The 25,171-nt window shown below is 37.9% G+C and overlaps 2 protein-coding genes across 2 annotated transcripts in view; one reads left to right on the forward strand and one right to left on the reverse strand.

Moving 5' to 3' along the window:
* Positions 1 to 1,650, forward strand: part of LOC145988500 (acylamino-acid-releasing enzyme-like) — a 32,071-nt gene extending 30,421 nt beyond the window's left edge. The window contains exons 12-13 of the mRNA XM_083123364.1: positions 243 to 452; positions 1,315 to 1,650. Coding sequence (XP_082979490.1) covers positions 243 to 452; positions 1,315 to 1,450 — 346 coding nt within the window. The 3' untranslated portion in view covers positions 1,451 to 1,650. The remainder of the gene's footprint in view (positions 1 to 242; positions 453 to 1,314) is intronic.
* A 652-nt stretch (positions 1,651 to 2,302) lies between these two features.
* On the reverse strand, positions 2,303 to 20,490 carry 128up (GTP-binding protein 128up). Its single transcript, XM_083124493.1, has 8 exons — positions 20,337 to 20,490; positions 17,395 to 17,560; positions 15,655 to 15,785; positions 13,565 to 13,804; positions 11,607 to 11,775; positions 9,179 to 9,308; positions 4,966 to 5,088; positions 2,303 to 2,582 (listed from the first exon to the last, which is right to left on the reverse strand). Exons 1-8 carry the CDS (start codon positions 20,376 to 20,378, stop codon positions 2,480 to 2,482), a joined length of 1,104 nt encoding a protein of 367 aa, XP_082980619.1. The 5' UTR covers positions 20,379 to 20,490; the 3' UTR covers positions 2,303 to 2,479.
* Between the last annotated feature and the right edge of the window lie 4,681 nt (positions 20,491 to 25,171).

Here is a 25,171-nt window from a genome sequence, read left to right on the forward strand (position 1 = left end):
CTGCTCCAGATGCCGTACCCTTAGTGAATGAAGACAGTCTTCGAAATTAATAGGATTTAACCATTAAATTGTGCAACGTGGAAATACAAAAATTCAAAATTCCACGTAAGTAATAACCTGATAACTTTTGTGGTGAAGTTGAATTTCAACCACTAAACTCACTCGACCACTGAGACTGTTTTTTATATGTAAATATCTCGAATATAATTAGGTGAAGTTATAATGAGTACATATTCTTACAGGTGTGCAGTCGAGATGGGTTCGTCATATGAAAAAGTCGAGTATTCCAATTTGGACATGCTGCAGGAGATGATGAAGAAATCTCCGCTTTACAATGTCGACAAGGTCAAAGCTCCTACTCTTGTGGCTGTAGGCAAGAACGATCTCCGTGTTCCACCCAGTCAGGGGATTTCCTACTATCATGCTCTGCGACGAAAAGGTGTCAAAACCAAGTGAGTATTAATGTAGTTTGTTATTATTATTATTTCATAGCACAAACATGGTTAGAACTCACTTGTATAAATAAAACCCAAATTCATGTTTTGTGAAATACATTTGCCTGTTGATTTGGTGATTCATTGCCTAGACTACTGATCAGTAGAGCCACATATTTATGGGGAATAAAAGATCAAGATTTCAGTACTAAAACTTAGCATTCTTCGGGATCAAAGGTGGTATATGAAATGCCATTCCGGTGTTAAAATGGTAAATAAACTATACTTATTACACAAAATTAACATTTCACTTCTAATAGTACATTTATATAGTTATCAGATTATTAAGTTTATTCCTATGTAAAGGAGTCCATATTTGCTTCTCAAATAATTACAGCATAATCAAATTTCCATAACGAGCAGGATTATTCAGACCTTGGAAGGGGTTGCATTATTAAATAAACCCTAAATTTCATTTGAAAAATATGAAAAATTAACTGTACTGATCTATTAGTAGATTTTTATCGGGAGTTGAATAATTTTCATTACTTTGGCAACAGTCTTGCGAGGACAAATAGATTTTCTAATGAAATAGGTATCTTATGCAAAATTATGAAGATTTTAAATCAAAAATCTTGGTATATTTATGCAGCATAACCCATTGCAGTCACTTAGCTACATACATTAAGGAGGTGACAATAATTCAGATTCTTCATGGAACAACTTAACTAAATCAACAGAATATCAGTAAATTTTATTGGTATAAAAAAAAGTTCTTGAAAAACAAATTTTATAGAAACAGAACTTGGTTTTAGTTTAGGTGTATAGTAATTTTTGTTACAGAAAGTTGTAAAATCACAGAATTTTAATTATTTTGCAGATTGATATTGTATGATGACTGTCATCCACTATCCCAGGTGCCTGTGGAAATTGATAACATAATCAATGCCTCACTCTGGTTCCTGCACCACCTGGGCTACTCTATACCTGAATCTCACAAGAAAGCTTTCAGTTAAAGCTTTGCATTGCTTGATATTTCTTTCATAGGATTTTTTTGTATTTGTTATACATTTTGAAAATCTTAACAAGACTTTGTTTATTGAGTAAGGTGAGAAATGATCATCACTAAGTGCCACCATGTTGGAATTCCATTGATATCAAATGTAATGTAACTTTGCACTTTTTTCTGTGCAGATTATATTGTCTGTTTAAAATATCACGGCTATGTTCTTTCTTTCTTTTTGACCTTTACCACATGCTGGATGGAAAGTTGTACCTTCTACAAGAGAGAAGTAATAAGTGAGCAGCTTGAGAGTAAAACTTAATATCCCTCGCTACATTCAAATGTGAGATAACATTGGGTTCACTTACTGCAGTCTTCTGTTGCTCACACATTACTGAACAAAGTCCATTCAGTAGCCATTAATTAACCCAAATAGCTAGGTAAAAGTACAATGCAATGGGTGGCATTTTTCTCAGTTCCATACTTTTGTGGGTTATTAAGTTTTACTCAAGAACCTCCCATATGTACCTGTGTATATGAGGTAGTGGAAGCAGTATGGAACATTTGGGGCTAATGTTGCATTTATTTGAAGGTACTGTGCAAAAGCTACTTTTCTTAGTAATCATCAAGTTTAAATACTTGTAGCATGACACCAGTTTTGCTAAGCCTTCTTTGACACATTCCAGTCAAATGCATTTTGGACTTCCTCTTGGGAGTGATATTACCGCTTTGCAAGGCACTCTTTTACAGGACAGAAAGCATGGAAATTATTAGGTGAAAGTTGTTCCCCCACATACCATAGTCTACCTTTGGCACTAAGGCAACAGTGTTCTCTCTCCTACTCAATACATATAGGATGAAAATAAAGTAGTACGTATATCTTTTCAACCATACAATGTATTTTCATGCATGCTGCTAACAGGGTGTTTCTCAAAATGGCAAAAAAAAACCATACATTTCAAAGACAGATTATTATGGTATCAAGACATGATTTTGTTTTTGTGGCTACACAGTAGTCAGGAAATATGATGCCTTCCCATCTTCACACCTTCTTCACGATCTGGACAACATCTTCGTCAGCAAGCAAATGGTCTTTCCCAACTTTCTGAGGCTGGTGCTTCACGGAAGATCCCCACACAAGGGCACTGGAAAAAAGATTACGTCATTTATAAACATATCCATAAAAACTATAGTGTTTTATAGATTTAACATTACTTCTACATGACTTATTTTAAAAAATACAAAGTTCACAAGGGAGGGAGGGGAGTACAGTTTATTTTACAAAGAGCCAAATGAGAGGGGTAAAGACCTCCCCGACGGCGTACTGGTAACGTTGTTGCAATCAAGAGGTCCTGGGTTCGATACCCGGTGGAGGCACATAGTGGTTCGGATACCACTTCAAACTGTAGGCCCAGTCCCAATTAGTCTTTCTGTGTGTGTTTAAGTGGACTTAAAACGAGAGGGATATATACACTACCTGACAGAAGCTAGAATTTTACACTGGTGTAAAATAGTTCCATCCAGGTTTCTTGGCTATTCCGATTTTACTTTTCCTTAGTCTTGTGAACAAGATCCATCAAAGAAATCAATGAATTTTGTGTAATTGTTCTGCGAAAATACAAGGAAAACTAATAATTTATAATGGTTTAGATCAGTGGTTCTCAAACTGTGGTATGTGTACCCCCAGGGGTATGCGATCAGCTTGGAGAGTGGATTTTCATCCATGGTGTACCTAAAAGACAAGTACCAAAATTTGGAGCTGAATCTCTGATTGAAAGTTTCAAGTGCACGCAGGCACATCCTTCTCACTAGAAACACTGAAGTTTTACAATAAAAACTCCAAAATTGCTTTTTTTTGTTCTTTACTTTTTTCAATAACTGAAAACATTATATGAAAATTAAAAGTTTTTTTGTATACTTCATGTAATTCACATTTTTATTTTTGTGACTAATCATAAAGATTGCAAACATAGGAATACCCAATAACATACTGAACGTTATGATAAACGTTCAAACGTTGTACCAAAAAAAATTGTAGAAAGAGAACTAATATGAGTAGAGGGATAATTTTTTTTCGTAACAGACCTTTTATCAGATGTAAAATTCATACATTTCACCTCCCAATAATGAAAGTTTAAAAGAAGAAGAAAATATCTAAATTTGATGCAAAATTTCATATTTGGCACCCTCTCTCTGGCCACCACAATAGACCAAAGTTAACGTGAAATGTAGCAGTGGTCCATTTCTACATTCCATAAGTGTAGAGTGAATAGCCATGTGATGATGTGTTTAGTGTAACTTTGCAAGGAAAATTAAAAACCACTAAAAATAATTGAATTATTTTGCATCTACAAAAAGTAGGTATGCGAACCTTCAAGAACAACATTGATATGAAGGTATGACATACCAGAATGAGAACATAATATATTTATTGTTACTATCTTTAACAAATACACATGTAATAAAGACAAAAATTAGAAAATTAAAAAAACAAACTTGCAGTGTGCAATCCTCTGACTACCATGCGAGAGTCCTGGGTTCAATATTCTGTGGGGGAGAACCAGGATTTTTTCCACCTGTTCAAGTGGCTCTGGCACACACCCAGCATTGTATAAAGTGGGTACCTGGAGGAAACTCTTGAGGGTTAAAGGCAGCCAGGGGCATGGTGCTGATCGGCCGTGATCAAGAAAGTATGGGACCCAACTCCTCACCCCCCCTATACGCCTTCATGGCATGGTGCAAAGCACAGTGAGCAATTTTACTTTTTTTTTTTTTTTTTTTTTTTTTTTTTTTTTTTTTTTGCGCAACAATTAGAGGTCCAGCGGAAAACCCCCAGTTTTTAAAATCACCTGAAAATTGCTTTTTTTTGTTTTGTTCTTTCCCCTCCAAAATTTGGGGATGTGAATTACATGTCCTCAATCTTTTACCTTTTTCTGTAGGTTTACCTGCAAATTTGATGCATCCAGCATCCATAAGGCCGATGCTAGAACTGATTTTCTAGCAATATATTCTGTAAGATGCCTATGTTGCTTTTCATATACGTTGTTACTTTTGTCCCCAACAAGTATCTGCCTATTTTCAATGCAACTTGGCATGAGTGTAGGAACAAACCACTGCTGCTGCTTCTCGCATCGCAAGAAAAAATAAAAACAACTAAAAATAATTGTATTGTATTGTTTTGCATCATTCCTTCATATGTACATAAATGAATAAACAAGACTGCCAGTAGCTAAAGGTTAAAGGTTTAGTTTGATTGAATGGTTTATTTTACTTCACTTTTCTGCCACTTATAGCTAATTTCGAAGATGAGGATGAATTTTTTGAAGGAAAACTCCCATGCCCTGGCTGGTATTTGAACCCAGAGTCCCTGGTATCATAGCATGTTATGCTAACCACTCCACCCCAGAGGTTGGTTAAAGAAAAGAATTGCAAGTACAACAACAAAAAGGTACATTCCATTATTAAACCAGAACTACACACTACTCAAAATAAAGTACAATAATTAGCATATAAAATTCTCATACTTACTATTTGAATTCTTTTGCAATAGATCGATGCAATTTATTGCAAAAGTCCTCCACTAACCGCTTATCAGAGTGTAAGACAACTGGTGCATCATAGTCTGGAAGCTGTCCCTTAGGCTTAGTATATCTGTTCAGGAAAAAAAAAAAGTTCTCAGAAAATTTGAATGCCCGGCTCACGTAACGCACACCAAAACAAATAACTTATGAAGCAATTTGCATTAATAATTTGTTTCTGGGCACATAAAAAGGTTGTTTTGAGGGTCAGAAAACAATGGAATTTTGTACTTTATCATTTAGCTTTGCTGTATATATTTTATTCACTGGTGATGGTGATAATGAATGCTAATCTTAGTGCATATTTTATGAGATGGTTTAAAATATACAGTGGAACCAACATTTTCTGTTCCCGGATTTTACATTTTCCCGCATTATAAATTCATTCTTGATGGTCTCAACATAGCAAAATGTTATGAAATTTTCCTCAATTTTACATTTTCCTGCATTTTAAGTTTTATCACTTGGTCCCCTAAAAAAGGTAAAAATCGAGGTTTCACTGCATACATAATCTTTCTTATTTATACGAAATGTGATTTTTTTAACTGTCTTTTCTACACATTCCAAACAGAGGACCTGGAGAACAGAAAATTTAATAAATACAAACCAAGTACAGGAAAACCTCGTTAATACGATATTGGTTAATACGAAGTACCCTTTAATCCGAAGTTCTTCCCATTCCCCAGCCGATAAGATAGGATTTATAATGTATTTCAGTACGGATAAATCGAAATACGGATAATTTTTAATACGAAGTTGTTTACAAGACCCTTCCGAGCTTAATTCGAAGTAGACACCTGCCTATGCGTAAGTCGACACGAGAAGATCGAATGTGGAGAGAGCTTGGACGTTATTTTTAACTTGACCTTGACATGTTTCCTTGTCCTAAGAGCTGCTGACAACTCGAGGGAAGCAGCCCGAAATGCCCGCTGGACATTGACATTCTTTGTCTGTGCATGGGAGGTCAAGCTCTTTCCCAGCTGAATGCGCCACCTTGGAAATATTCACCAGTGCTAGATGAGAAATGCGAGATAAGATCGCACGAATGTTCCAAAATACAAGATGCGTGGCACCTGGAAGTCTCACCCATCTGCCTGGCTCTGAGCTCGAGATACAGCAATTTCCCGTGAGCGAGCAACTTTTGGCCCGGTAGCCGACAACTTCCGGTAACCACTTTCATTAAAAGCATGTTCTTTGAGCCCTGTAGAACTTCATAAAAAAAAAGGGAACTGTTACAGATAATCAAAGCCGCATAGGCCAACTAAAGATCGTCAACCCGCTTAATGCGTTGTCATCTAGGTTTCCCGCAAAAGTTGACGTCGATCTTACCTATGTTGCAACTCCAGTTTCCCGCTTCATACGTTTCCCAACTGTGCCGGTCATAAAATTTGCCAAAACAGTGTTTTGTTGTCTGAGTGACTTCTCCCCTTTATCTATCAGCAAACGGGGGGTGTTTCGGCCACAATTTTTTTGCTCGTGTGCGCACACGGGCTCCTTTCCTTTGGCCTCTAAAAAAAAAGCAAACAGTTCTGAATACCTTCTTTAAAACGAACAAAAACTGCATGATAAGTAAACGAAAAGTGACCCCCTTCCTTCTTCTACAACAGCTCATTATCCGCCACTGGTGTGCATGGTAATGTGATAATTGCAGAATTCATGTCTCTCTTTCTTGTTTGAATGCAGCTGTCTGGATAGGAAATATTGCCCGTATTATTGTCTGTTGCATGGTAAAAGGTAATGCAAGGATCATTTTTTTTTTCACACTGCTGATAAAAGTTCGGTCTTCAACAAAACTGCGTTATCTTTAAAATGCCGATGATTTCCCTTCTGCCACCTGCTGCTCTAACTTCCAGCCCGTCTCATTGTGTTCACGCTGCAGCTGGCGCCAGTGTTTAGTCTAGCGTCTGGAAAGCTCTCGCTTGCCGATAACTGCAATGACTCATCCAGTGCGAAGGAATAAGCTTCATTGTTTTGAATCTCGCAAAGCCATATAATCCCCGCTTTTCTTCAGAGTTAAAAAAAACAACAATAACAACAAAAAACCGCAATGCTCATTGTAGGAATATGAGAGGAAAAGTTTTGGCGGAGCGAGTGTTTGACCTCCAGAATACTCCTGAAACCTACAATAAATTGTCGATTAATCTGAAAATACGCAAGTTTCGTAAAGCTTGTTTTTAGTTCATTTTATGCTGATGAGCTAAGCGGGACTAAATATACAGTTTAAACTGGGATCCAAACCAGAGTGATTATCGAGTGCTGTTTAATGTGTCCTAGGATACACATTCGGTGCAAACAGATCGCAAGTTGTGTGTTTACTTTTTCAGAGCGGATTACAATGCAAGTTGAGGAAGAGTTAGAACTGATCACTGCAAAAGGGGGGGGGGGGGCGAATATGAAGTTAACTGAAGCAAAGAATACGTGACTTTTTTTACGATGTTGTTTTAGACAGCCGAACCAGAACGAAATTTACAGCCCCGATTTTTTTGTTTTGTTTTGTGCCAGGGAAAGGTTGTGTTCTATCCCAAGAGAATCTACTCTTACCAGTTAATGCTGTAACGGAACGCACATAAAATCCAATATTCATTCTGTCCGATTATCTCCCGTCTCTTGCTCGCGCCAGTGTGACTACTGTCAAGATTCTTCCGAGTTTCACTTCTTGCAATAAACGAGATTGTTTTCCTTTCCGTAAGTCTCCGTGCAAACGGGTTTTATGAACTAAAATTGTAAGAATTTCGTAGAAGAGCAACTACTTTGCACAATTAAAAGAAAATACCGTTTTTTATAAGACTTTTTGCCACGACATGCATCCTGTGCATAACCGGTTGTATAACTAGGTAGGATAAATATTGTGTTAACAGTCTTAAGCTCCGTGTTCTCATTTTGTGTAACATTTTTTACACTTTCTTTAAAACGTACAATATTATTATATAGTACATATAAAGCTTATTTTTTGAGCTGCCACCAAGTATAAAACATCCTTTGTGGGGGTAATTTATACTCTACTTTATTTACACCTGAAAACAGGCGCCATCTTGAAAAGTTTGGATAACTCGAAGTCGTTTAATTCGAAGTTGACATTTTTTGGTCCCTTCAACTTCGTATTAACGAGGTTTTCCTGTACTCTCTCTATCCACGATGGTCACTGAAATTAATATACCAAATAATAATCATGGAAAACATTATGTCACACACCTGAAGAGAAAAAACACAATCTGCTTCATGGACAAATTTAGTACTCGCACTTGTTTTTAGTAATTAAGTTGCCACTGAAACAATGTCAAAAAAACATTTACTAAATTACATTTACTGCAGTCCTCTTAACATTAGTATAAGGATTGGTTTCCAGATGTCAACACACTGTTAGGTGTAGGCCTTGACAAATTAGACATGGAACAAAACATAGTGGAACACCAAGGATGTTTCAAGAAAACTTTTTATGGTAATATGTGTTCTGTGAAAACCAAATTTCACCAAATATCTGATTATTTCGGTCTGCATAAGCACCCAACAGAAAAAACATAAGATCATGTGATCAGTGCTGCTGGCTTATTTGCTTTGAGCTATGTGAAAGGTAAGTTGTACATCAACAATTCGACAACCACTGATAAGCTCAAAGAAGAAATCTACATAAAAGGCAATATTATGCCAAAGGAGCCATGACTGGTATTTGTCTGGCATTGTCTTTCACATCCAATTATAATCAATCATACGATAAAATAAAGACATTCACTTTCTCTTACTGTGTGTTTTTTACACCCAAAAAAGGGTTTTGTATGTTTTGAAGTATCCCCTCTCCTCAGGTTGTCTAATCTTGATTAGTCACACAGTCTGGGAGTATAAATTTTCTTGAAAGAAGCTCAATTCATCTCCTTAATATTAGTGGTATTCTGCAGTAAACATGGTGAAACACTGTTATGAAAGTATTTTCATATTTCTGCAATGCTCTTCTCCATTTTTGTTATCAATTCATTTCAAAGGTCAAATGCCTTCATTTTTGTAGTAATACCATCTCACTGGATAGAGGTTTCAGACATAATTCAATACCAGTGGGTAAAACAGAAGACGCAAGCTATATTGGATGATGCTAATCAAGTACTAATGAATCCTACTATTCAGGATTTTAAAATTCAAATAAGTCTGTGTATCACTAGAGGTATACTTACATCCTTACAAGTTTCAGATATTCCCACATCTTTTCCAACAGATCATCAAAGTTCCACTTGTGATGTGCAGAGATTGGTACGCAGTGAGGTATCTTGTATATTATGTCAAGTTCTTCTATGCTAATCTGATCTAGGGGAAAAAAGGTTTAAAAATGTCATGTATAAGCAACAATACGACATACTCCTGTAAAATAAAAGTAGTCAAGATTAGAATATACTACATTCAGTGGTGCAACAGCCCTTTGAGGACCAGGGCCTGCTGAACTGTAAACATCTGTCTTGGTCTCGCCTCAAAATATATAGCATATACAATATGTCACAGAAAGAACTTTCATGGCATATAGAGGCCATTATGACAAACAAGGTTTTGTTTAACAAACAAATCCTTAAAATGAAATAGAAATTTACCCTGAATATATGTAACCACACAGGCTCACAACTGCCACTAATTACTTAACTTTGTAAAATTACTATAAACAAAATATATGATTTGTCTGTAAGATATGAGGTACGTATCAACTTGGTGTCTGAAGAAGTCCTACAGTAAAGTATACTAGACGCTCGCTAAACGACGCACGCTTTTAGAAGCAATATCGGGCGGGGCCACACAGAGGGTGTGCGTGGCGATCAGCCAATGGCAGGAGTGCAACGTTGTACAGTTAGGAGACTGCGGCATGGAAGTTAAAAGCTGTGTTCTGTATTTTTCTTGCGCGCAACAAGTTTTCATAAAATTCGCCACATTAAGGTTCATCATAAGATGGGGAAATACATTTTTAACCTGACTGTCCAAGTCCCATGAATTTCCGTCGCCTACAGCCGGAGTTATCGTTCCTTGAAGAAACAATGGAAACATCACCTATCATTTTCTTCCGCCTGTTTTTTTCGTTGCCACCGTGTTGACGCAGCTGAGTTGTTGTGTCTAGGGAAAACTGTGGTTGTTAAATTCGCCTCGATATAAACAATGACCCTTCATTGTTCTGGGCGTTCTCGAACATTGAAAGTCTGTGTCAGTTTGAGTTCAGCGTTTTCGTATCAAGGCCGGTGTAACATTATTCGCTTATCGTTCACTTGTGCGCCACAAAGAACAGTTTGTGAAAAGATTAAATACAGCCCTTTCGTGCAATAGTGGTGTTTCGTGTGTTCTTTTTATTTTAAATAATGTCACTCTCAAAACCTAGCACCAGTAGTACAGGCTCCAAGCGTGCAAAATCTAATCATTAACCTCCAGGAGAGTGATTCGGAAATGAGTGAAATCAGTGACACGGAGACCGAGGAAGACGACGAGAGCGGTGATGACGACCTGGCAGTTCCTTCAAGCTTCTGTCAGGTATGGGTTTCTCGTATATGCTACAGTGATATGATATTATAATCCTGTGTAGAAATATTCACTATATTATTTCACTGTACTCATATACGTATACTGTGCATGCATTATCAAAATAATGGACACATCGCAAATTTTCTGTCCGTCCCTTGCGCTAGCAGTTAGTTTGGCAACAGCGCAGTAGGACTGGCTGGGTATTGGCCGAACTCATGTTCCTTCTAAAAGCGTGCGCCGTATAATCCGGCCATTCCTTGCACATATGGGTGCCGGATTATTGAGAGGGTTGGAAATTACGTACTAGTATGTAGTTTAAACACAGGGACTATACAGGCTGTACTTTATTAAATCCAAAGACACTGTACATTCATTTACATAGAAAATTTAGTCGTTCAGTGTGTACATATACAGTAGTATCACTCACTATGAAACATGTCACGAATTTTTAGTTGTCGCAATGATGGTACGCGACGGCGGCATGCTTTATCACGCACAAGCTGTTGAACACAATAATTCATTCAGGCCGGATGTTGGCCGGATTAGCGAGAGTCTAGTGTAATTTTGGTTTAGGTAAATGTTTCAAATAGAATACCAAAGTCTCACATGACCAAGAACCTTGGACACTAAGCATTAATCTTGTCTCAGTTTTCCAAGGCCTGCCTTTTTCTTGTTCTCATCTTGATTTTTACAAGGCTATCTCTGTAATATGCATAGTGCTGGCTAGTATTTCAAAGTATCTCCCACATTGTCCTCACCATGATGGGTCACACTCATATGGTTGAAGGACTTAAAAAAAAAAGAGGTGAAAATGTCCTTTAAATGTCTTAAAATATGATAAAATGTTGTTGAATGGCTTAAAATAGGTGAAATCATGGTTTAAATTACTTACAATAGGTTAAAGCATGGTTCAAAATGACAAATAGGTTAAAAGTATAAAAAGTTAATACCATAATCACGTAGGGAAAATGCCTAGCTGTTTTCAGCTAAAATACATTGATCTTTTCATCATTCTGAAAAAAAATTGACAGTAAAATTCAGAATGAATGACTGTATGTGCACAGCATATTTGGTACCACCTAACCTTATAACGAAAACTGGTTTACTTACCAATTTTATTCAGCAAATATATGCAAGGAATATAAATCCGGTTCCCTTCTATCACATCTATTAGATCATCGCTGGTTGCATCGTATCTCAATGAGATATCAGCATTATGGATGCGGTACTCAGCCAGAACAGACTTCACAATGTCCACATCTAACTCAGATTGGGGTACCTGCGTAAAACAACACATACCTGTTCCTCAATTCACATTCCTGTTCAGACAAATATTAATAATAAAGTAGAATGGTGACTAACACTTTTAAAAAATAAAGAAATTACTTACTTAGCTCATCTAGGGGTGTGAAGGATCCTGAAATTTTCAGTAATGGGATACGAAAAAATACCATCCCAAACGAAGAAATTTTTGAATCATTAAGAGTTGAAAATCTCTTGGAAATGGCATTTCTCATTCAAGTAATGCACAAATAATCATTTCAGGAAGGAAAAGTGTGTTGAATTAAATAATTTTCAGTGTTTTTCCACACCCCTTCTCCTAACGACTCTCCTGCTCTTCGATAACTAAATGTATTATCCATGTTATTCATTTGTTTTTTTGCTTTGCAAGAAATTACATACTTGTTACTATTTAAATTTATTTTAGGGCAAAGAACACACCATCTATAGGCTCTTAAAACCTTTGAAATACACAAATATAAATTTTAAAAAATCCCCCAAAACAGAAGTGATCATGTAACATAATTAATGATTTGTAGACAATACAATTTTGTTCACTGGATATTTTTCTACATTTTCTGCAGTAAATATTGCAATAGTGTGTGTCACTGCATTATACTTGAAGGTATAAAGTTACTTCCTGCAAGATTATTTCCAAGCTGTTGCTAATCTCCAAAATTTCCATTCTACCGTACTTTACAGAACGAGAAAGTTGCAAATATAAACAGGATTATACTCTGTCCCACCTTAGCTCTGGAGCAAGGTTGCGCATACCAGCAGTGAATGGGGGGGGGGGGGTATCAAGTGGGCAGAGCGAAGCAGTACACGTTGCTGCGAAGGCTGGTAACTGCAGTCGTTTCCCCCTCCGCACAATCCCATTCCCTCTCGTGTTTATTGGTGGAGCTGTTTCGTGTCACTACTTGCACAGACTTGTTTTTGTTTGCTTGTTCCAGAGATGCCTGGGACAGAGTATAATACTAATTTACTAGACTGTGCGAGAGTAAGCTATTCCAGCAGCTAATTCAGTCTGAAATAGTTCCATTAATTGCAGAGAGATGGCACTAGTTATCCTACATCTACAGGCAACCTGATGTTAAGGTGTACTTGGAACGGACATATCACACATACTGACATCTAAGTTGTGGAAATTGTGGAGGTCAGAGGTTTCCATGGAAGCTTTTAGACTGAACCGAGAAGAAACTGACATGCAACATGGGGATTTCACACAAAACAAGAAATACAACCATGTACTGCACATGCACAACCAACAGACACATGCAACATGATGCAAACCACCACGGCAGTCCAGTCCAAGTGACACGAAGGTAACAAATGCAGCTTTTCATGTCATTTAACAAGAAAATATTGCATTTATTTCTGAGGTGACACGTGTCCCTTGTAGCTTCAGTCTGAAAACTTCCATAGAGCATCCACACAGAATGCCAAATCCTTACAAAAATGTTAACCGTCAGAGAATGGAACCTGTTTACAACGTAAACCCTCTTCAGAGATGAGGGGTTTTCAAATATGTGCTTTGCAAATGTGTACAACAAATAAAAATAATAAATGTCCCTCCAATGCTCATAAAAATTTGTTTTAGGTACAATCACGAACACTGCCGGCTTGTAATGAATACATTGACTTTCAATGGAATCGTTACAAGCCGGCAGTGTCCGTGACTGTACACTTATTCTCAGGTAGGCTAACTGAGACTGAACGTGTAATTTAAAATAGGATCAGAACCACTATGCTCTCCAATGTTCACATAAAACAAAAGGTAAGGATACCAATGTTTGAAGATTAATTCCACCCTTGTCCTTCTTGCGGAACCCAATATTTGGTGGAGACTTGTTCAGACGAAGACCGAAGCCTTCCAATTCGTGCTCGATCAGCTTCTTGTGCTGAAGAGGTTTTAGAACATCCAGGACGATGAATATAAGGCTGCACGTTCGAGCGACTGCTATCACCTGCCGACCTCTGCCCTTTCCATCCTTGGCTCCTTCTATGATGCCAGGCAAGTCCAGCAGCTGAAAGACAGTGTTGTAAATCAATACCGTCGCTCACATAGTTGAGCTGTTCGCACATGGATATAATGCCTCAAAAGATTAATTCTACTTTCAATTGTGATTTGTTATTTCTAGGGCCGCATATTTATGGTGACTGAAAGATCAAGATTACGATTAAAAAACTATGCACATTTCGGAATCAAAGGTATATAAAATGGCATTTTGGTGTTAAAATAAATAAACCTAACTATGATTTAAAAACTACACTTATTAGACAAAATAAACATTACCGTTCTAAGAGTATATTTATATAGTTATCACAGTATTAAGATTATTCCTGCATAAAGGAGTCCATTTTTGCTTATCAAATATTTACAGCAGAATTAATCAATTTCCCATGACTTGCATAACTCACAGTATAATTCAGACTTCAGAAAGTGGCGCGTTGGTATATAAACATTAAATTTCATGTTTAAGAGTTTATTGTGCACTTCTGATAGCATCATTTTGTGTAAAAACATGTCAGAAAAATGAACTCGAACCTTTCAAAAACATGAAAAATGAACATTCCAGTGGGGTATCTCACATTTTGTGTTTCCGTCAAAAACAAAATATTTGTGCCTCTAGTTTTTCCTAATACAAGGTGTGTTCAAAAAAAGACCGGATTGTTGGAATAGCAACTTTACCTGAACATGTACATCTTATTCATGTTTGTCCCCTTCAAAGTACTGTCCTTGGCTGGCCACACACCGTTCCCAACGTTTCTTCCAACTTTGAAACGCCTCCTGGAACGTTTCTTCCGGAATGCTCTTTAGGTCCCTCGGACATTTTTGTTTGATGTCATCAATTGTATCAAACCGACGACCTTTCAATGTCGATATCAATTTTGGAAAGAGGAAAAAGTCTGCCGGAGCCAAATGGAGGCTGAGGAATCACCGTCATCGTCTTTTGGCCAAACATTCAGTCACAAGTAGAGTTGTGTGAACCCGCACGTTGTCATGGTGTAGCATCCAGTTTTGGTTCCGCCAAAGCTCAGGCCTTTTCCGCATCACTGCACGTCTTAACCTCTTGATAACCTCCACATACAGTTCCTTGTTGACTGTTTGTCATTCGTAATGAACTATTCCTTGCCAATCGAAAAATGTTGTGAACATCATCTGTTGACGTGGATGGTCTCCCACTTCGAGGATCTTCGTCCATCGAAGTTCTAATAGTTTTGAATCGAGTGTACCAGTCACAACACTGTGATTGGCTCATTGCTTCATCACCGAAGGCTTCCCGAAGCATTGTGAACATCTCGCTGTGGCACTTTTACCAAGCTTGAAACAAAATTTAACGCACACACGTTGCTCCTGCAAATCTTTCGTTTTTCACAGCCACAAAAGTCCCAGTGACCGCTGCAGACTCTGACACGTGTTGCTTGCGCGCGTGAATGGCTTGCACTGAACTCTGGGCCTTGTTGCAATGTACTTCACAAAGATGCGGCTAGATGGCACAACTGTGTTTATTTGATTCCACCAAGTAGTTTGCGCATAGTGCACTCAATTCGGTCTTTTTTTTAACACACCTTGTACCTGATACCTTTATGCCAATGTAACAAAGTTCCAAGTGTCCACTTCATATATAATAACACTTCATTAAGTATATCAAAAGGGATGCTGCAATGGTATGTAAGCAAATCAAACTTCATAAAATTAACGCTGTGGTAACGTTGACAATTGCATAGAATTTGACAGTTTTTATCACTCAACATTTTGGCACATTTTGCATTTATCTCTTTCAAAAGTTATACATCTATACACAAGAAACAAAACTTTGGCAACAGGATATTGAACTTGTTGAATCTTTTGCTTCAGAAGATAATGGCCTACCTGAATCTTTGCTCCCTTGTACTTGATGCATCCAGGAACAGTTGTTAGGGTGGTGAATTCATAAGCTGCAACTTCTGAGTACACACCAGCAAGATTACTCAGCAGGGTGGACTTTCCGACAGACGGAAATCCTGTATTTGGGGACAAATAAAGAAAGATTTAATTACTTAAATTAATTAGTTTTTTGAAAATTTTCATGTAGCATTGACTTATATGTTCATTAGTATGTAGAAAAATGTAGAGAAATATGTATGCAAACAATGGAATATCCAAAAAGAATATTTCTACTCACATTCCACATTCTGAATTTTTGACAAAATTAAATATTTAAAGCATAGCTGTTGTCATGTGTCAACAATGCAAGGTAAAAACTCAACTTGGGGTCCCCCCTGATGGTGTTTTGATTGATTGAATTGCTTTATTTTACTTTGCTTTTGTGCCACCTTTGGCTAATTGTGAAGATGGGGATGAGTGATGAGATAGGCTATGATGAAATTGATGAATGGACACTCATAAACATCCATGCCAGGATTCGAACCTGGGACTCCTGGCGTTGTAGCTCTATGTGCTAACCACTCTGCATCAGGGGCCGGCTCCATCCCTGATGGTGCAATGGTAACATTGTTGCCATGTAATCAAAGGGTCCCAGGTTTAATACCTGGTGGGGGCACATTGCACAATGATTCGAATCCCACAAAGCACATCTCTAACTGCAATAGTAAGCGAGTTAAGACCAGTTGAAGTTCATAAGGCACTGGCCAAAACATAAACTTCTCCCCTCCATAATTCCAAAATTTAGAGCATTTTGAGGTTTGAATTTCATATCTATATTACACCCATTACGGTGAACTATGTACTGTGATACTTTGGCATGCAATAACCCATCTATATGTTGATTGGGCAACAATGTAGTATGGACACAACACCTCTCACTCGTTTATTTCCGCATTTTTAACATTCGTACTTACGTATTCTGCATTGCAAAAGATTCTTGAAGGTTGCATTTTTATTTTTTCACGAAAATAATTTAAATTTTTCACATTAACAGTAATTATTGTTCTTTCTCTTTTCGCTTGCGTAACACACAATATGGCAGGCTCAGCTTGAGTCGCGTTGTGTCTCATCAGTGGATATGCAGTGTTTCCAACATTCTTCACCAAAAAATACCTACTTTCGTGTTTGTCACATGTGCAAATTGTACATTATGCATGGATTTTTTAATTTTTTTTTATTTTAACTATGCTTGCCTAAACTAACCTTACCGGAAATTGTTTGTGGGGCTACCTGTGCATGCATAGTTAAATGCACAGGTAGCCCCACAAACCATCTTCAACACCCTCCAACAACCTAAAGACACATCCTGGACAAGTCATCTTGTTCCAAAACAATGGAGTGGTTGGAAACACTGACAGGGAGTTACATCATCAAACGTACGCAACACCCGGTACACGTAGAGAAAGCAAATGAAAGCAACGTCTATTGTGTATCGGAGAGATATTTTTCTTGAAAAACACATGAATTCCTGGTCAAATAGATTCCACGACGAAACAAAACACTTCCACGAACTTTAAAAATGCTACAGAAACTCATCTCAATAAGTAGTTTCTTCTGTAAAAATGAAGAAATATACTCTGCCCATACTACATTGTTACCTTTTGATTGTTAGTTGCTAAACATGAAAACCTCATATCCCTACACATGGCAGAAATGCAACACATTCTATATACTCCGGTAACTTACCAACAAAACCTATTCTTGCATCTCCAGTCTTTGCAACATCAAACCCCTCACCCGTTGCACCCCCACCACCTTTTGGGGTGATAAGTTCCCTTCGGAGTTTGGCAAGACGAGCTTTCAATAAACCCAGATGCCCTGCTGTTGCCTTATTCTTCTGGGTGCGGGCCATCTGAAAGAAAAGCAAGACTTAAGACAGAATCCTTAACTGAAGGTGTCTGAATTAGCAGGATTCTAAATGGGTTGATATTTATTTTCTTCTCTTCACTTTCTGTTTCCAATTTCAACTTAGTCTGATAAACTGATAAACTTACTTGAATTTTTCAATCTTCTGCTTTTATTAAAACATGATGAAGTTAAGAGCCTATGAAAACTTTCAAATATTTATGAGGCCCTTAGATATTCAGTAAATTGCATTCACAAGAATCTTGCATGTTATTGCACTGGTGTACATAGAGGGTGGGCAGATGGTGTTACAGCACCCTCCAAAATAATCCCCGGTTGCCATTTTTGAGAGTGGAAAGTTCTAATTATACTAAATATCCTATTGCGTGTGCCTGCCCTCTGGAAAGAAGCTTATGCTACCAACCTTTACCATTCCAACACCTCCCGAAAAAAAAAAAGTTTACCAAATTGTTGAGAAACTACACAAAAGAAATACAACTTGCTTAAGTTCACGGTAAATTTCTCGTATCGGACAAACGGATTTCTTCAAATTTACAGGAGAAATTACTTACCGAATGCAGTTTCTTTAGACTTGTGGAAGTTCGGGGAAGTGTTTTCTTGCATCGTTCATTGAATTTTGCCGGTAAATCATCTATTTTTTCGATATAAATGTGTGACCTTGCACGAAAGCTCTTGCATCCATTTACTTCCAGGTGCATGTACCTGTGCGTGATGACGTAATCCCGGTCAGTGTTTCCAAACATGTGTTTTTGTAACTGAAGATGGTACGTTTCCGTAAATGGTTCGTGGGGCTATGCGAGAATGGTGTGTGGGGCTACGCATATTTTTTTCGAAACCAATTTTTAACTATTGTAACCTATACGTGACCCCATCTAACCTAACCTTACCGCAAATGGTTTGTGGGGCTATGTGTCAATGGTTCGTGAGGCTATGTGTCAATGGTTCGTGGGGCTATGCGAGAATAGTGTGTGGGGCTACGCATATTTTTTCGAAACCAATTTTTCACTATTGTAACCTATAGTGACCCTACCTAACCTAACCTTACCGGAAATGGTTCGTGGGGCTATGCGTCAATGGTTTGTGGGGCTACGTAGGTATTTTTGGGTGCAGTGGGGTGGAAACACTGCATGCCGAGTACGGTAGTGAAACTGTGACCGCCATTTTGCGTGTTACCGAAGGCAAAAAGAAACAAAGGAAACTTACTCGATATGTCGCAAATAGAGCTTATTTCCGTGAAATAAGCGAAATGCCACCTTCAGCAATGTTTCTCAATGCAGAATACGTAAGTACGAATATTCAAATTAAATGAACTAGCAAATTTCAGCCGTTTGTCCGATACGAGAAATTTACCAAGTTCACTATTCACAAAATAATTACTCAAGTCTCTGAGGCTAAGGATGTTGAGTGGTCAACAACTTTACCACTGAAGGTTTCTAGTCCAGGAATGGGTGTACCCTTCCGAGTTCCGGGTCAAGTTTAGACTCTAATTCAGGACTAATAATTGTTCACACACATTTTTAGCATGGTTCTATTTCTATTCATGTCTATACACACATCCTTAATTGTCATAGCGATTACTTACTAAATGTTTTCTGGAGAATTGTTTGTGGCGATTGAAAGGGGTTTCTACTTCAGACCTGTTACTGCATGATGAGCTAGTAGCTCCATCTAGTTCGCTGCACTTTTTGACTCTCTTTGCACCGAAGCATCTAGTTGGTTGCATGGTGCAACACAGAGTCGTTTAGTTCATTGATTTGGAGTCAAGTAGTGTATTTGGTGTCTGCACAACCTTCTGGACCAATGTATGTATGGTGTATGGTCACGTGATGTGTGCTAACTAATCAAATGACCGTTCAAAGCAACAGACAGGCATTTGTTGAATCTTCTGAACTGGAACACCGCTTTCCATCTAGTTGGTTGAACGTAATTTCCTTGCACCACTATGACACTGGATACACCTGCACTGCTCGGAGTGTCAAAAAGTGCAGCCAACTAGACGGGGTTATTGTGTTGTTTTGTGCTCTTACAATTACAGTCCCTAAATACCTAAGTGGTTATGTTAGGTGGGTCAGGTTTGGGACTCTAACATTAAATTACATTGTGTTGAATTGGGTTGGTCAGGTTTAGGGCTCTTAGCATTAACATAATGTCACTACAATGCTATCAACAGCTGATCGCATGATATATAATCGCTATCACAAATCCCTTTGAGCCTCCCACATCCAAGAAGACTGTAAAAGAAGAATGTAACACTGAATGGCGATCTTGCATCATGTTTTCTAAAAAAAAAAAACAAAAAAAAACACTACTTGGTGAAACTCTAAATTGCGCTTATTCCTTTTTCGAAGCTTCAAACATACTACCCCAACCATTTCCAGTATTCTACAAGTCTTCCTATTAGTTCTATAAAACTTGCAAAAATCATAAAACATTTGGAACCATTACCCGTCTGTTCCTTCATCAATTCAATGTAATTATCATTCATAGTCATGGTCGCAATAGAAAATTATTACTGCGTCAGCACGGACAATTGCCAACAGCTGTATCAAGAGTGGAACTTTGGGAACAGTATATATCTTGAAGCTGTTCTGCAATTGGGTTTAGGATTCCAAAGATTACTTGAAGTAACTTTGCCAGCAAATGTCTGTTATATGTAACACGTTAATTTATCTAATATTGTAACGTGTGCCGTGTGTTCAATGAATTGCGATGCCATTCTTAACCCTTCCTGAGAAAATAAAAGCTTCCTTAATTTAACTCACCTCAGCCTCAATGGCTGCTATTTTTTCTAAAATAGTACTCATTGTTGTTTTATAAGATTTTCCGGTTAAATATTATTTTTTACTTAATCTTCTGCATCACGAAAGTACGCGAAGGTAAAACACACACAACAGGACAAGCAGGTTGGGATATCGGTTATCGAACCATAGTAGATCGATTTCACCATACGTTCCGATTCGAGATTTCAATCGATAGTTGCAAGGCTTCACGTTCGCTGATTTTTAATCATTCTTTCATCCATCAATGCATCAATCAACCACCGGGCCGCGATTTTCAGAATAATGCCTTTCAAACGAGACATCACCATTTTCAAATCAACTGCAATAATAGATCTATCTGCAAAATGATTTTTTTAAATAATATAATCTGAATAAGACAAACATTTCATTTCATATTCGTGATTGTGTGGAAAAGCTCATACCATCTCTTACCCAGAACGCCTAAATAACATCCATAGGCGGGCGCACGGGGGCCAGTTACCCGCCTTAATCACGGACGTTCGCAGATATTTTCCACGAAGGGACAAGCAAGGTATTTTTCCATGGGGCACATTAGCCCGATAATAGTGCTGCACACTTAAAAACACCACTTGAATTTGAAATTATCACATTCCTGCGTCGTCCCCCCCACTATACAATAATTCAAGTAAATTACTATGTCTGAAATCAAATTATACGTGTGAAATATGTACATTTAGGTTGACATTCGTTTTCGAAGGGGGGAGGAGGTGTGGCCATCCTCCCCCCCCCCCCGCACTTCCAGACTTTCCATGCCCCTACATTGTTATACTTTCACCTAGAAATTTTGGTGTAGAGGAATCTTGTCGCTGTTATTAATGATATTATAGGAGAAAGTGAAGTATTTTCAAGCCGATGAATGTTCATAGCAACTATGTGGGAAAAGGGTGCAGTGGTGCAACCACAAGGGGCAGCGAGGGGCATTGCGTGATCCCAATCTTGGACGGAAATCAATTCTAGGGGAGAAAACATTGAATTAAAACTAAGCAAGCCTAGCAGAACCTAAGAGTAGCAGGACAAAAGGATACTCAAGATGGAATTAGTTTTCACGTCTTCTTGCATTATTTCTTCCAGACGGCCAAGAGCGCCTGCAGGGGTCCACAGATGGGCAATTGCCCCCTCGACTTCAAATTTTAAACAAATAAGAATACATATTGTAAAATATTCTTCCTCGCTTCGCTCGCAATATCACTTCTCAGTCTTGTCAAGTTCATAGCCATAACGAGGGAGTGGCGAGATTTTTCCCTGGGCACCGAACAATCTGAATGAGAGAAATTTCAAAATAGAATGCCATGGCATCCCATGAAATGTTTTGCGCCCTATTAAATCAATGCTGTTTTAAATATGCAAAATTTGGATTGAAAATTTTTCTTCCTCGGTTCGCTCGCAGTTTATTTTCTGTAATGCATTGTAAATTACCATAGAGAAGCAGTGGCGGATTAAGCTTCCTCGCCGCCCTAGGCACAAACTTAATGGGTGCCCTTCTCGAAAGAAAAGTAGTAACCTATTTGCAGTATTTTTACAGGCTAATATAAAAATTAGTGAACATACTGAAATAAAAACAAATATAAAAATCAATAACAAACAATTAATTTTCTGTATGTGCTATATCTAAAATTATGTAATGTATTGAGAAATTAAATTCACCACTCACCAGTCATAAATGAAGCCGCTTCCGCCTCACTTGGGTTGCTGCAAACTCGTGTATAAGTTCTTCAAAGTTGATGTGTCCATCAGTCAAGATATCTGCTTCGATGTGGAGATCAGCTGTTACAGCAGCACACAAAAATATTCTTAATGCAATGTCCACATTTGGAAACACAGACTGCAGCTTTTCTTTCCGTATAACTGCTGGCGAGTCACAGATTTCTCTGGTCTTCAGAAGCCTCGCAAAATGCACACATTCGTTTGGAAAGGTTGATTCCAGATCAGTTTCATATCAGCCTGAAGGTTAGCTGCGCGTTCAGAAATGACACAAGAAGAACTTTGCAGAAACTTACTGAAAATCATGAAGTTGTCAGACATTAATTTATAGCTTTCTTTTCTTCTAATGAATTCAGCGTGCAATTTATCAAGAATAGGAAGAAACACCTCAACTTTAAATTTTTCGCTTCCTGTTAGAACAACCTCATTGTCTGTTACTTCATCGGCTTGAATCTTACGTTTTCTAAACCTTTTATAACTACACTCGTAATCCATAACAGTTTTCTCCATGGATTTTTGCTCATAAGAGTCGAACATGTCACAAAGAGAAGTTATAAAGTTCACAAGTGATTCAAATAAATCATGTACAATTGTTAAATCTATGTCGACACTTTGTAATTTCATGGTGACACTCTGGAATCTCTGCAGTATTTCCTTCCAAATAGTGATCATGAAAGCTGTCTCCAGCCTGTTTAGTTAATTCAAGAGGGATAAGGCCTCATTTCGAACTAGGATCATCGCTTACATGAGTAAAAGCTTTCATTACACTATCCCAGTTATCATATATATAAATGTACAAGCCTCCTCTCGTACTGACCAACGTGTCTGTGATAAGGGTTTTAGTGTTTTGCTTCCTGGATACATGAAAGAATCAAGTAAGTTCCAGCGTTTTGTTGAACTGGGGGAAAAAAATGTAAATAATTTGAAGCATAGTGAAAAAAGAACATGCTTCCCTACAACTGCTTGCTGCACTACTTCCGACCAAATTCAAAGAATGAGCTGCGCAGGGCACATAATATGCTTTAGAATTTATTCCTTTAAACCTGTATATGCCCCCGACATATTGCTGCCATTGTCGTACGACTGACCTCTGCAATTAGTAAGGTCAATAGAATGTCTGGTCAAAATATCTATCACAGCTTCGGCTAGATTTTCAGACTTGTGACCTGGATTTGACAGAAACGAAAGAAACCTTTCAACAGGTTTACCATCTTCATTCACATATCTTAACACAAAAGCTAACTGATCAGTATGCAAAATATCTAAGATGAATCAACAATTATGGAGAAATATTTACTTTGTTTTATTTCATTAATAATTTCTTTTCTCACTCTATCAGCAAGCAGTTCAATAACTTCATCACAAATTGTAGAAGACAAGTTGCTTGTATGACCTTTCCCCAGATTTCCATACCGTTCAATATGTTCTGCAAAAAATGGATCAAACTCGGCGATAAGCTCTAGAGACATCATGTATTGCCCGTTGTGCAGAGAATGGAATTTTTCTTCGTGACCACGTAAGGGAAGCCCGCGACTTGTCAACTTCTTTACGACAGCAAAAACTCTTCTTAAGACACTGATCCAGTACGTAAGTTCCGTCTGTATATGTGATTGAAAATGGTTCTCCAAGGTCCCAACAGATTTCTGCCTTGTTAAGAGTGCCATATCGCAGTTTTTGTGTTCTTCAGAATTTTCGTGTGATGCTAGAATATTTGAAATGATTTTCGAGTCTGAAATGCCATGAGTTGCGATGTTTGTTTTGCCCTTGAACAACCTGCATGATGCACAATAAACGCCACCAGTGCTGCACGAATATACCAAATAATTCCGCAAAATTGATTCGCCATTTACAAGTTTACGAAAAAAAACCAACTATTATTTAAAAATCTTGTCTTACCTGATATGAGTCTTTGCGATTTAGAAAAAAATGTTTTCAGCATTCTGATTAATTCCACGTCTTAGAAGAATGTCAATTGTAGACTCATTGAGACACCACTCGGCAGGATCGTCACTAACGAAATTTGCACTCTCACTGTCACAATCAGGAAACTCCTACGAACTGAGGGGACACTACCTCAAATGCACTTTCCTCCTCCAGTAAATCCACAATATTTTCGACATTTTGCGTTTCACAGAGTTCACTCGATGTAGCCGCTTTCACTTCAATTTTTGAACTGCTTTCGGAAATCACTAGTTCCTTTCGCCTAGAAAACGTGTCCACTGTACCAAGCTTTGTCTGTAAGGTTGCTTCTCTTTCACGCTTTTCGTTTGCAAGTTTACGATAAGCCGCTCCACTTAACTTTGTTCGCTTCATGCTGCCTGCTGCATAAAAAAAACACCAAATCGCAAGCGCACTAGCAACAAACTAAATGCACCAGCCAGAGAATACAGTAAAACAAAAACTAGTTGCGGTCCACGCGAAAGCTGCACTCACTCACTCACTTATCAGCAGTGTCTATGTGTTTATTTTTTTTAAGACTGTCATTGTTACAGATGCGAGGTAAAACAATCAGTTTTCTTTACTGCCTGGCCTTTAACAAACGCTTAGTGGAAGATCGAGTGGTATGTATTTACAAAAACAAAGCAACAAAGGCAATTGCAATGTCATTGTAAGCGATAAAAGCCACAGCACCGGTTAAAAAACAAATTGATTGGTGCCTGAAGAAGGCAGAGCAGACGAAACATTTCTTGATAACACATAAATCCGATACATCAAGGTTTCTTTCGTATGAAGCGAAAATGTTGCAAACCGTTGATTTGAAACATTGATTTCATAGGTCTAAATTGTCACTGTGTACGTAAGACACTTTTTATTATTCTTGATATTCTGGAAAAACGATTTGCCGCCCATGAGAGTTGTCGGCCCTAGGCACGTGCCTAGTGGGCCTATTTGGTAATCCGCCACTGTAGAGAAGTAAGAACAACTAAGTACGCGTACTTCATACAGTTGCTGCAATAACAGTTTGGAGGAAAAGGAGCGCGCAGATTTCAGAGACGATTTATATATTTTTTGCTGTTGGTTAGTTATGGGGTGGATGAATTGAATATGTAATGTATTAACATTATATATATATATATATATATATATACATACAT

This window comes from Lepisma saccharinum, chromosome 6, assembly GCF_977018435.1.
Source record: "Lepisma saccharinum chromosome 6, izLepSacc3.1, whole genome shotgun sequence".
Lineage (NCBI taxonomy): Eukaryota > Metazoa > Arthropoda > Insecta > Zygentoma > Lepismatidae > Lepisma > Lepisma saccharinum.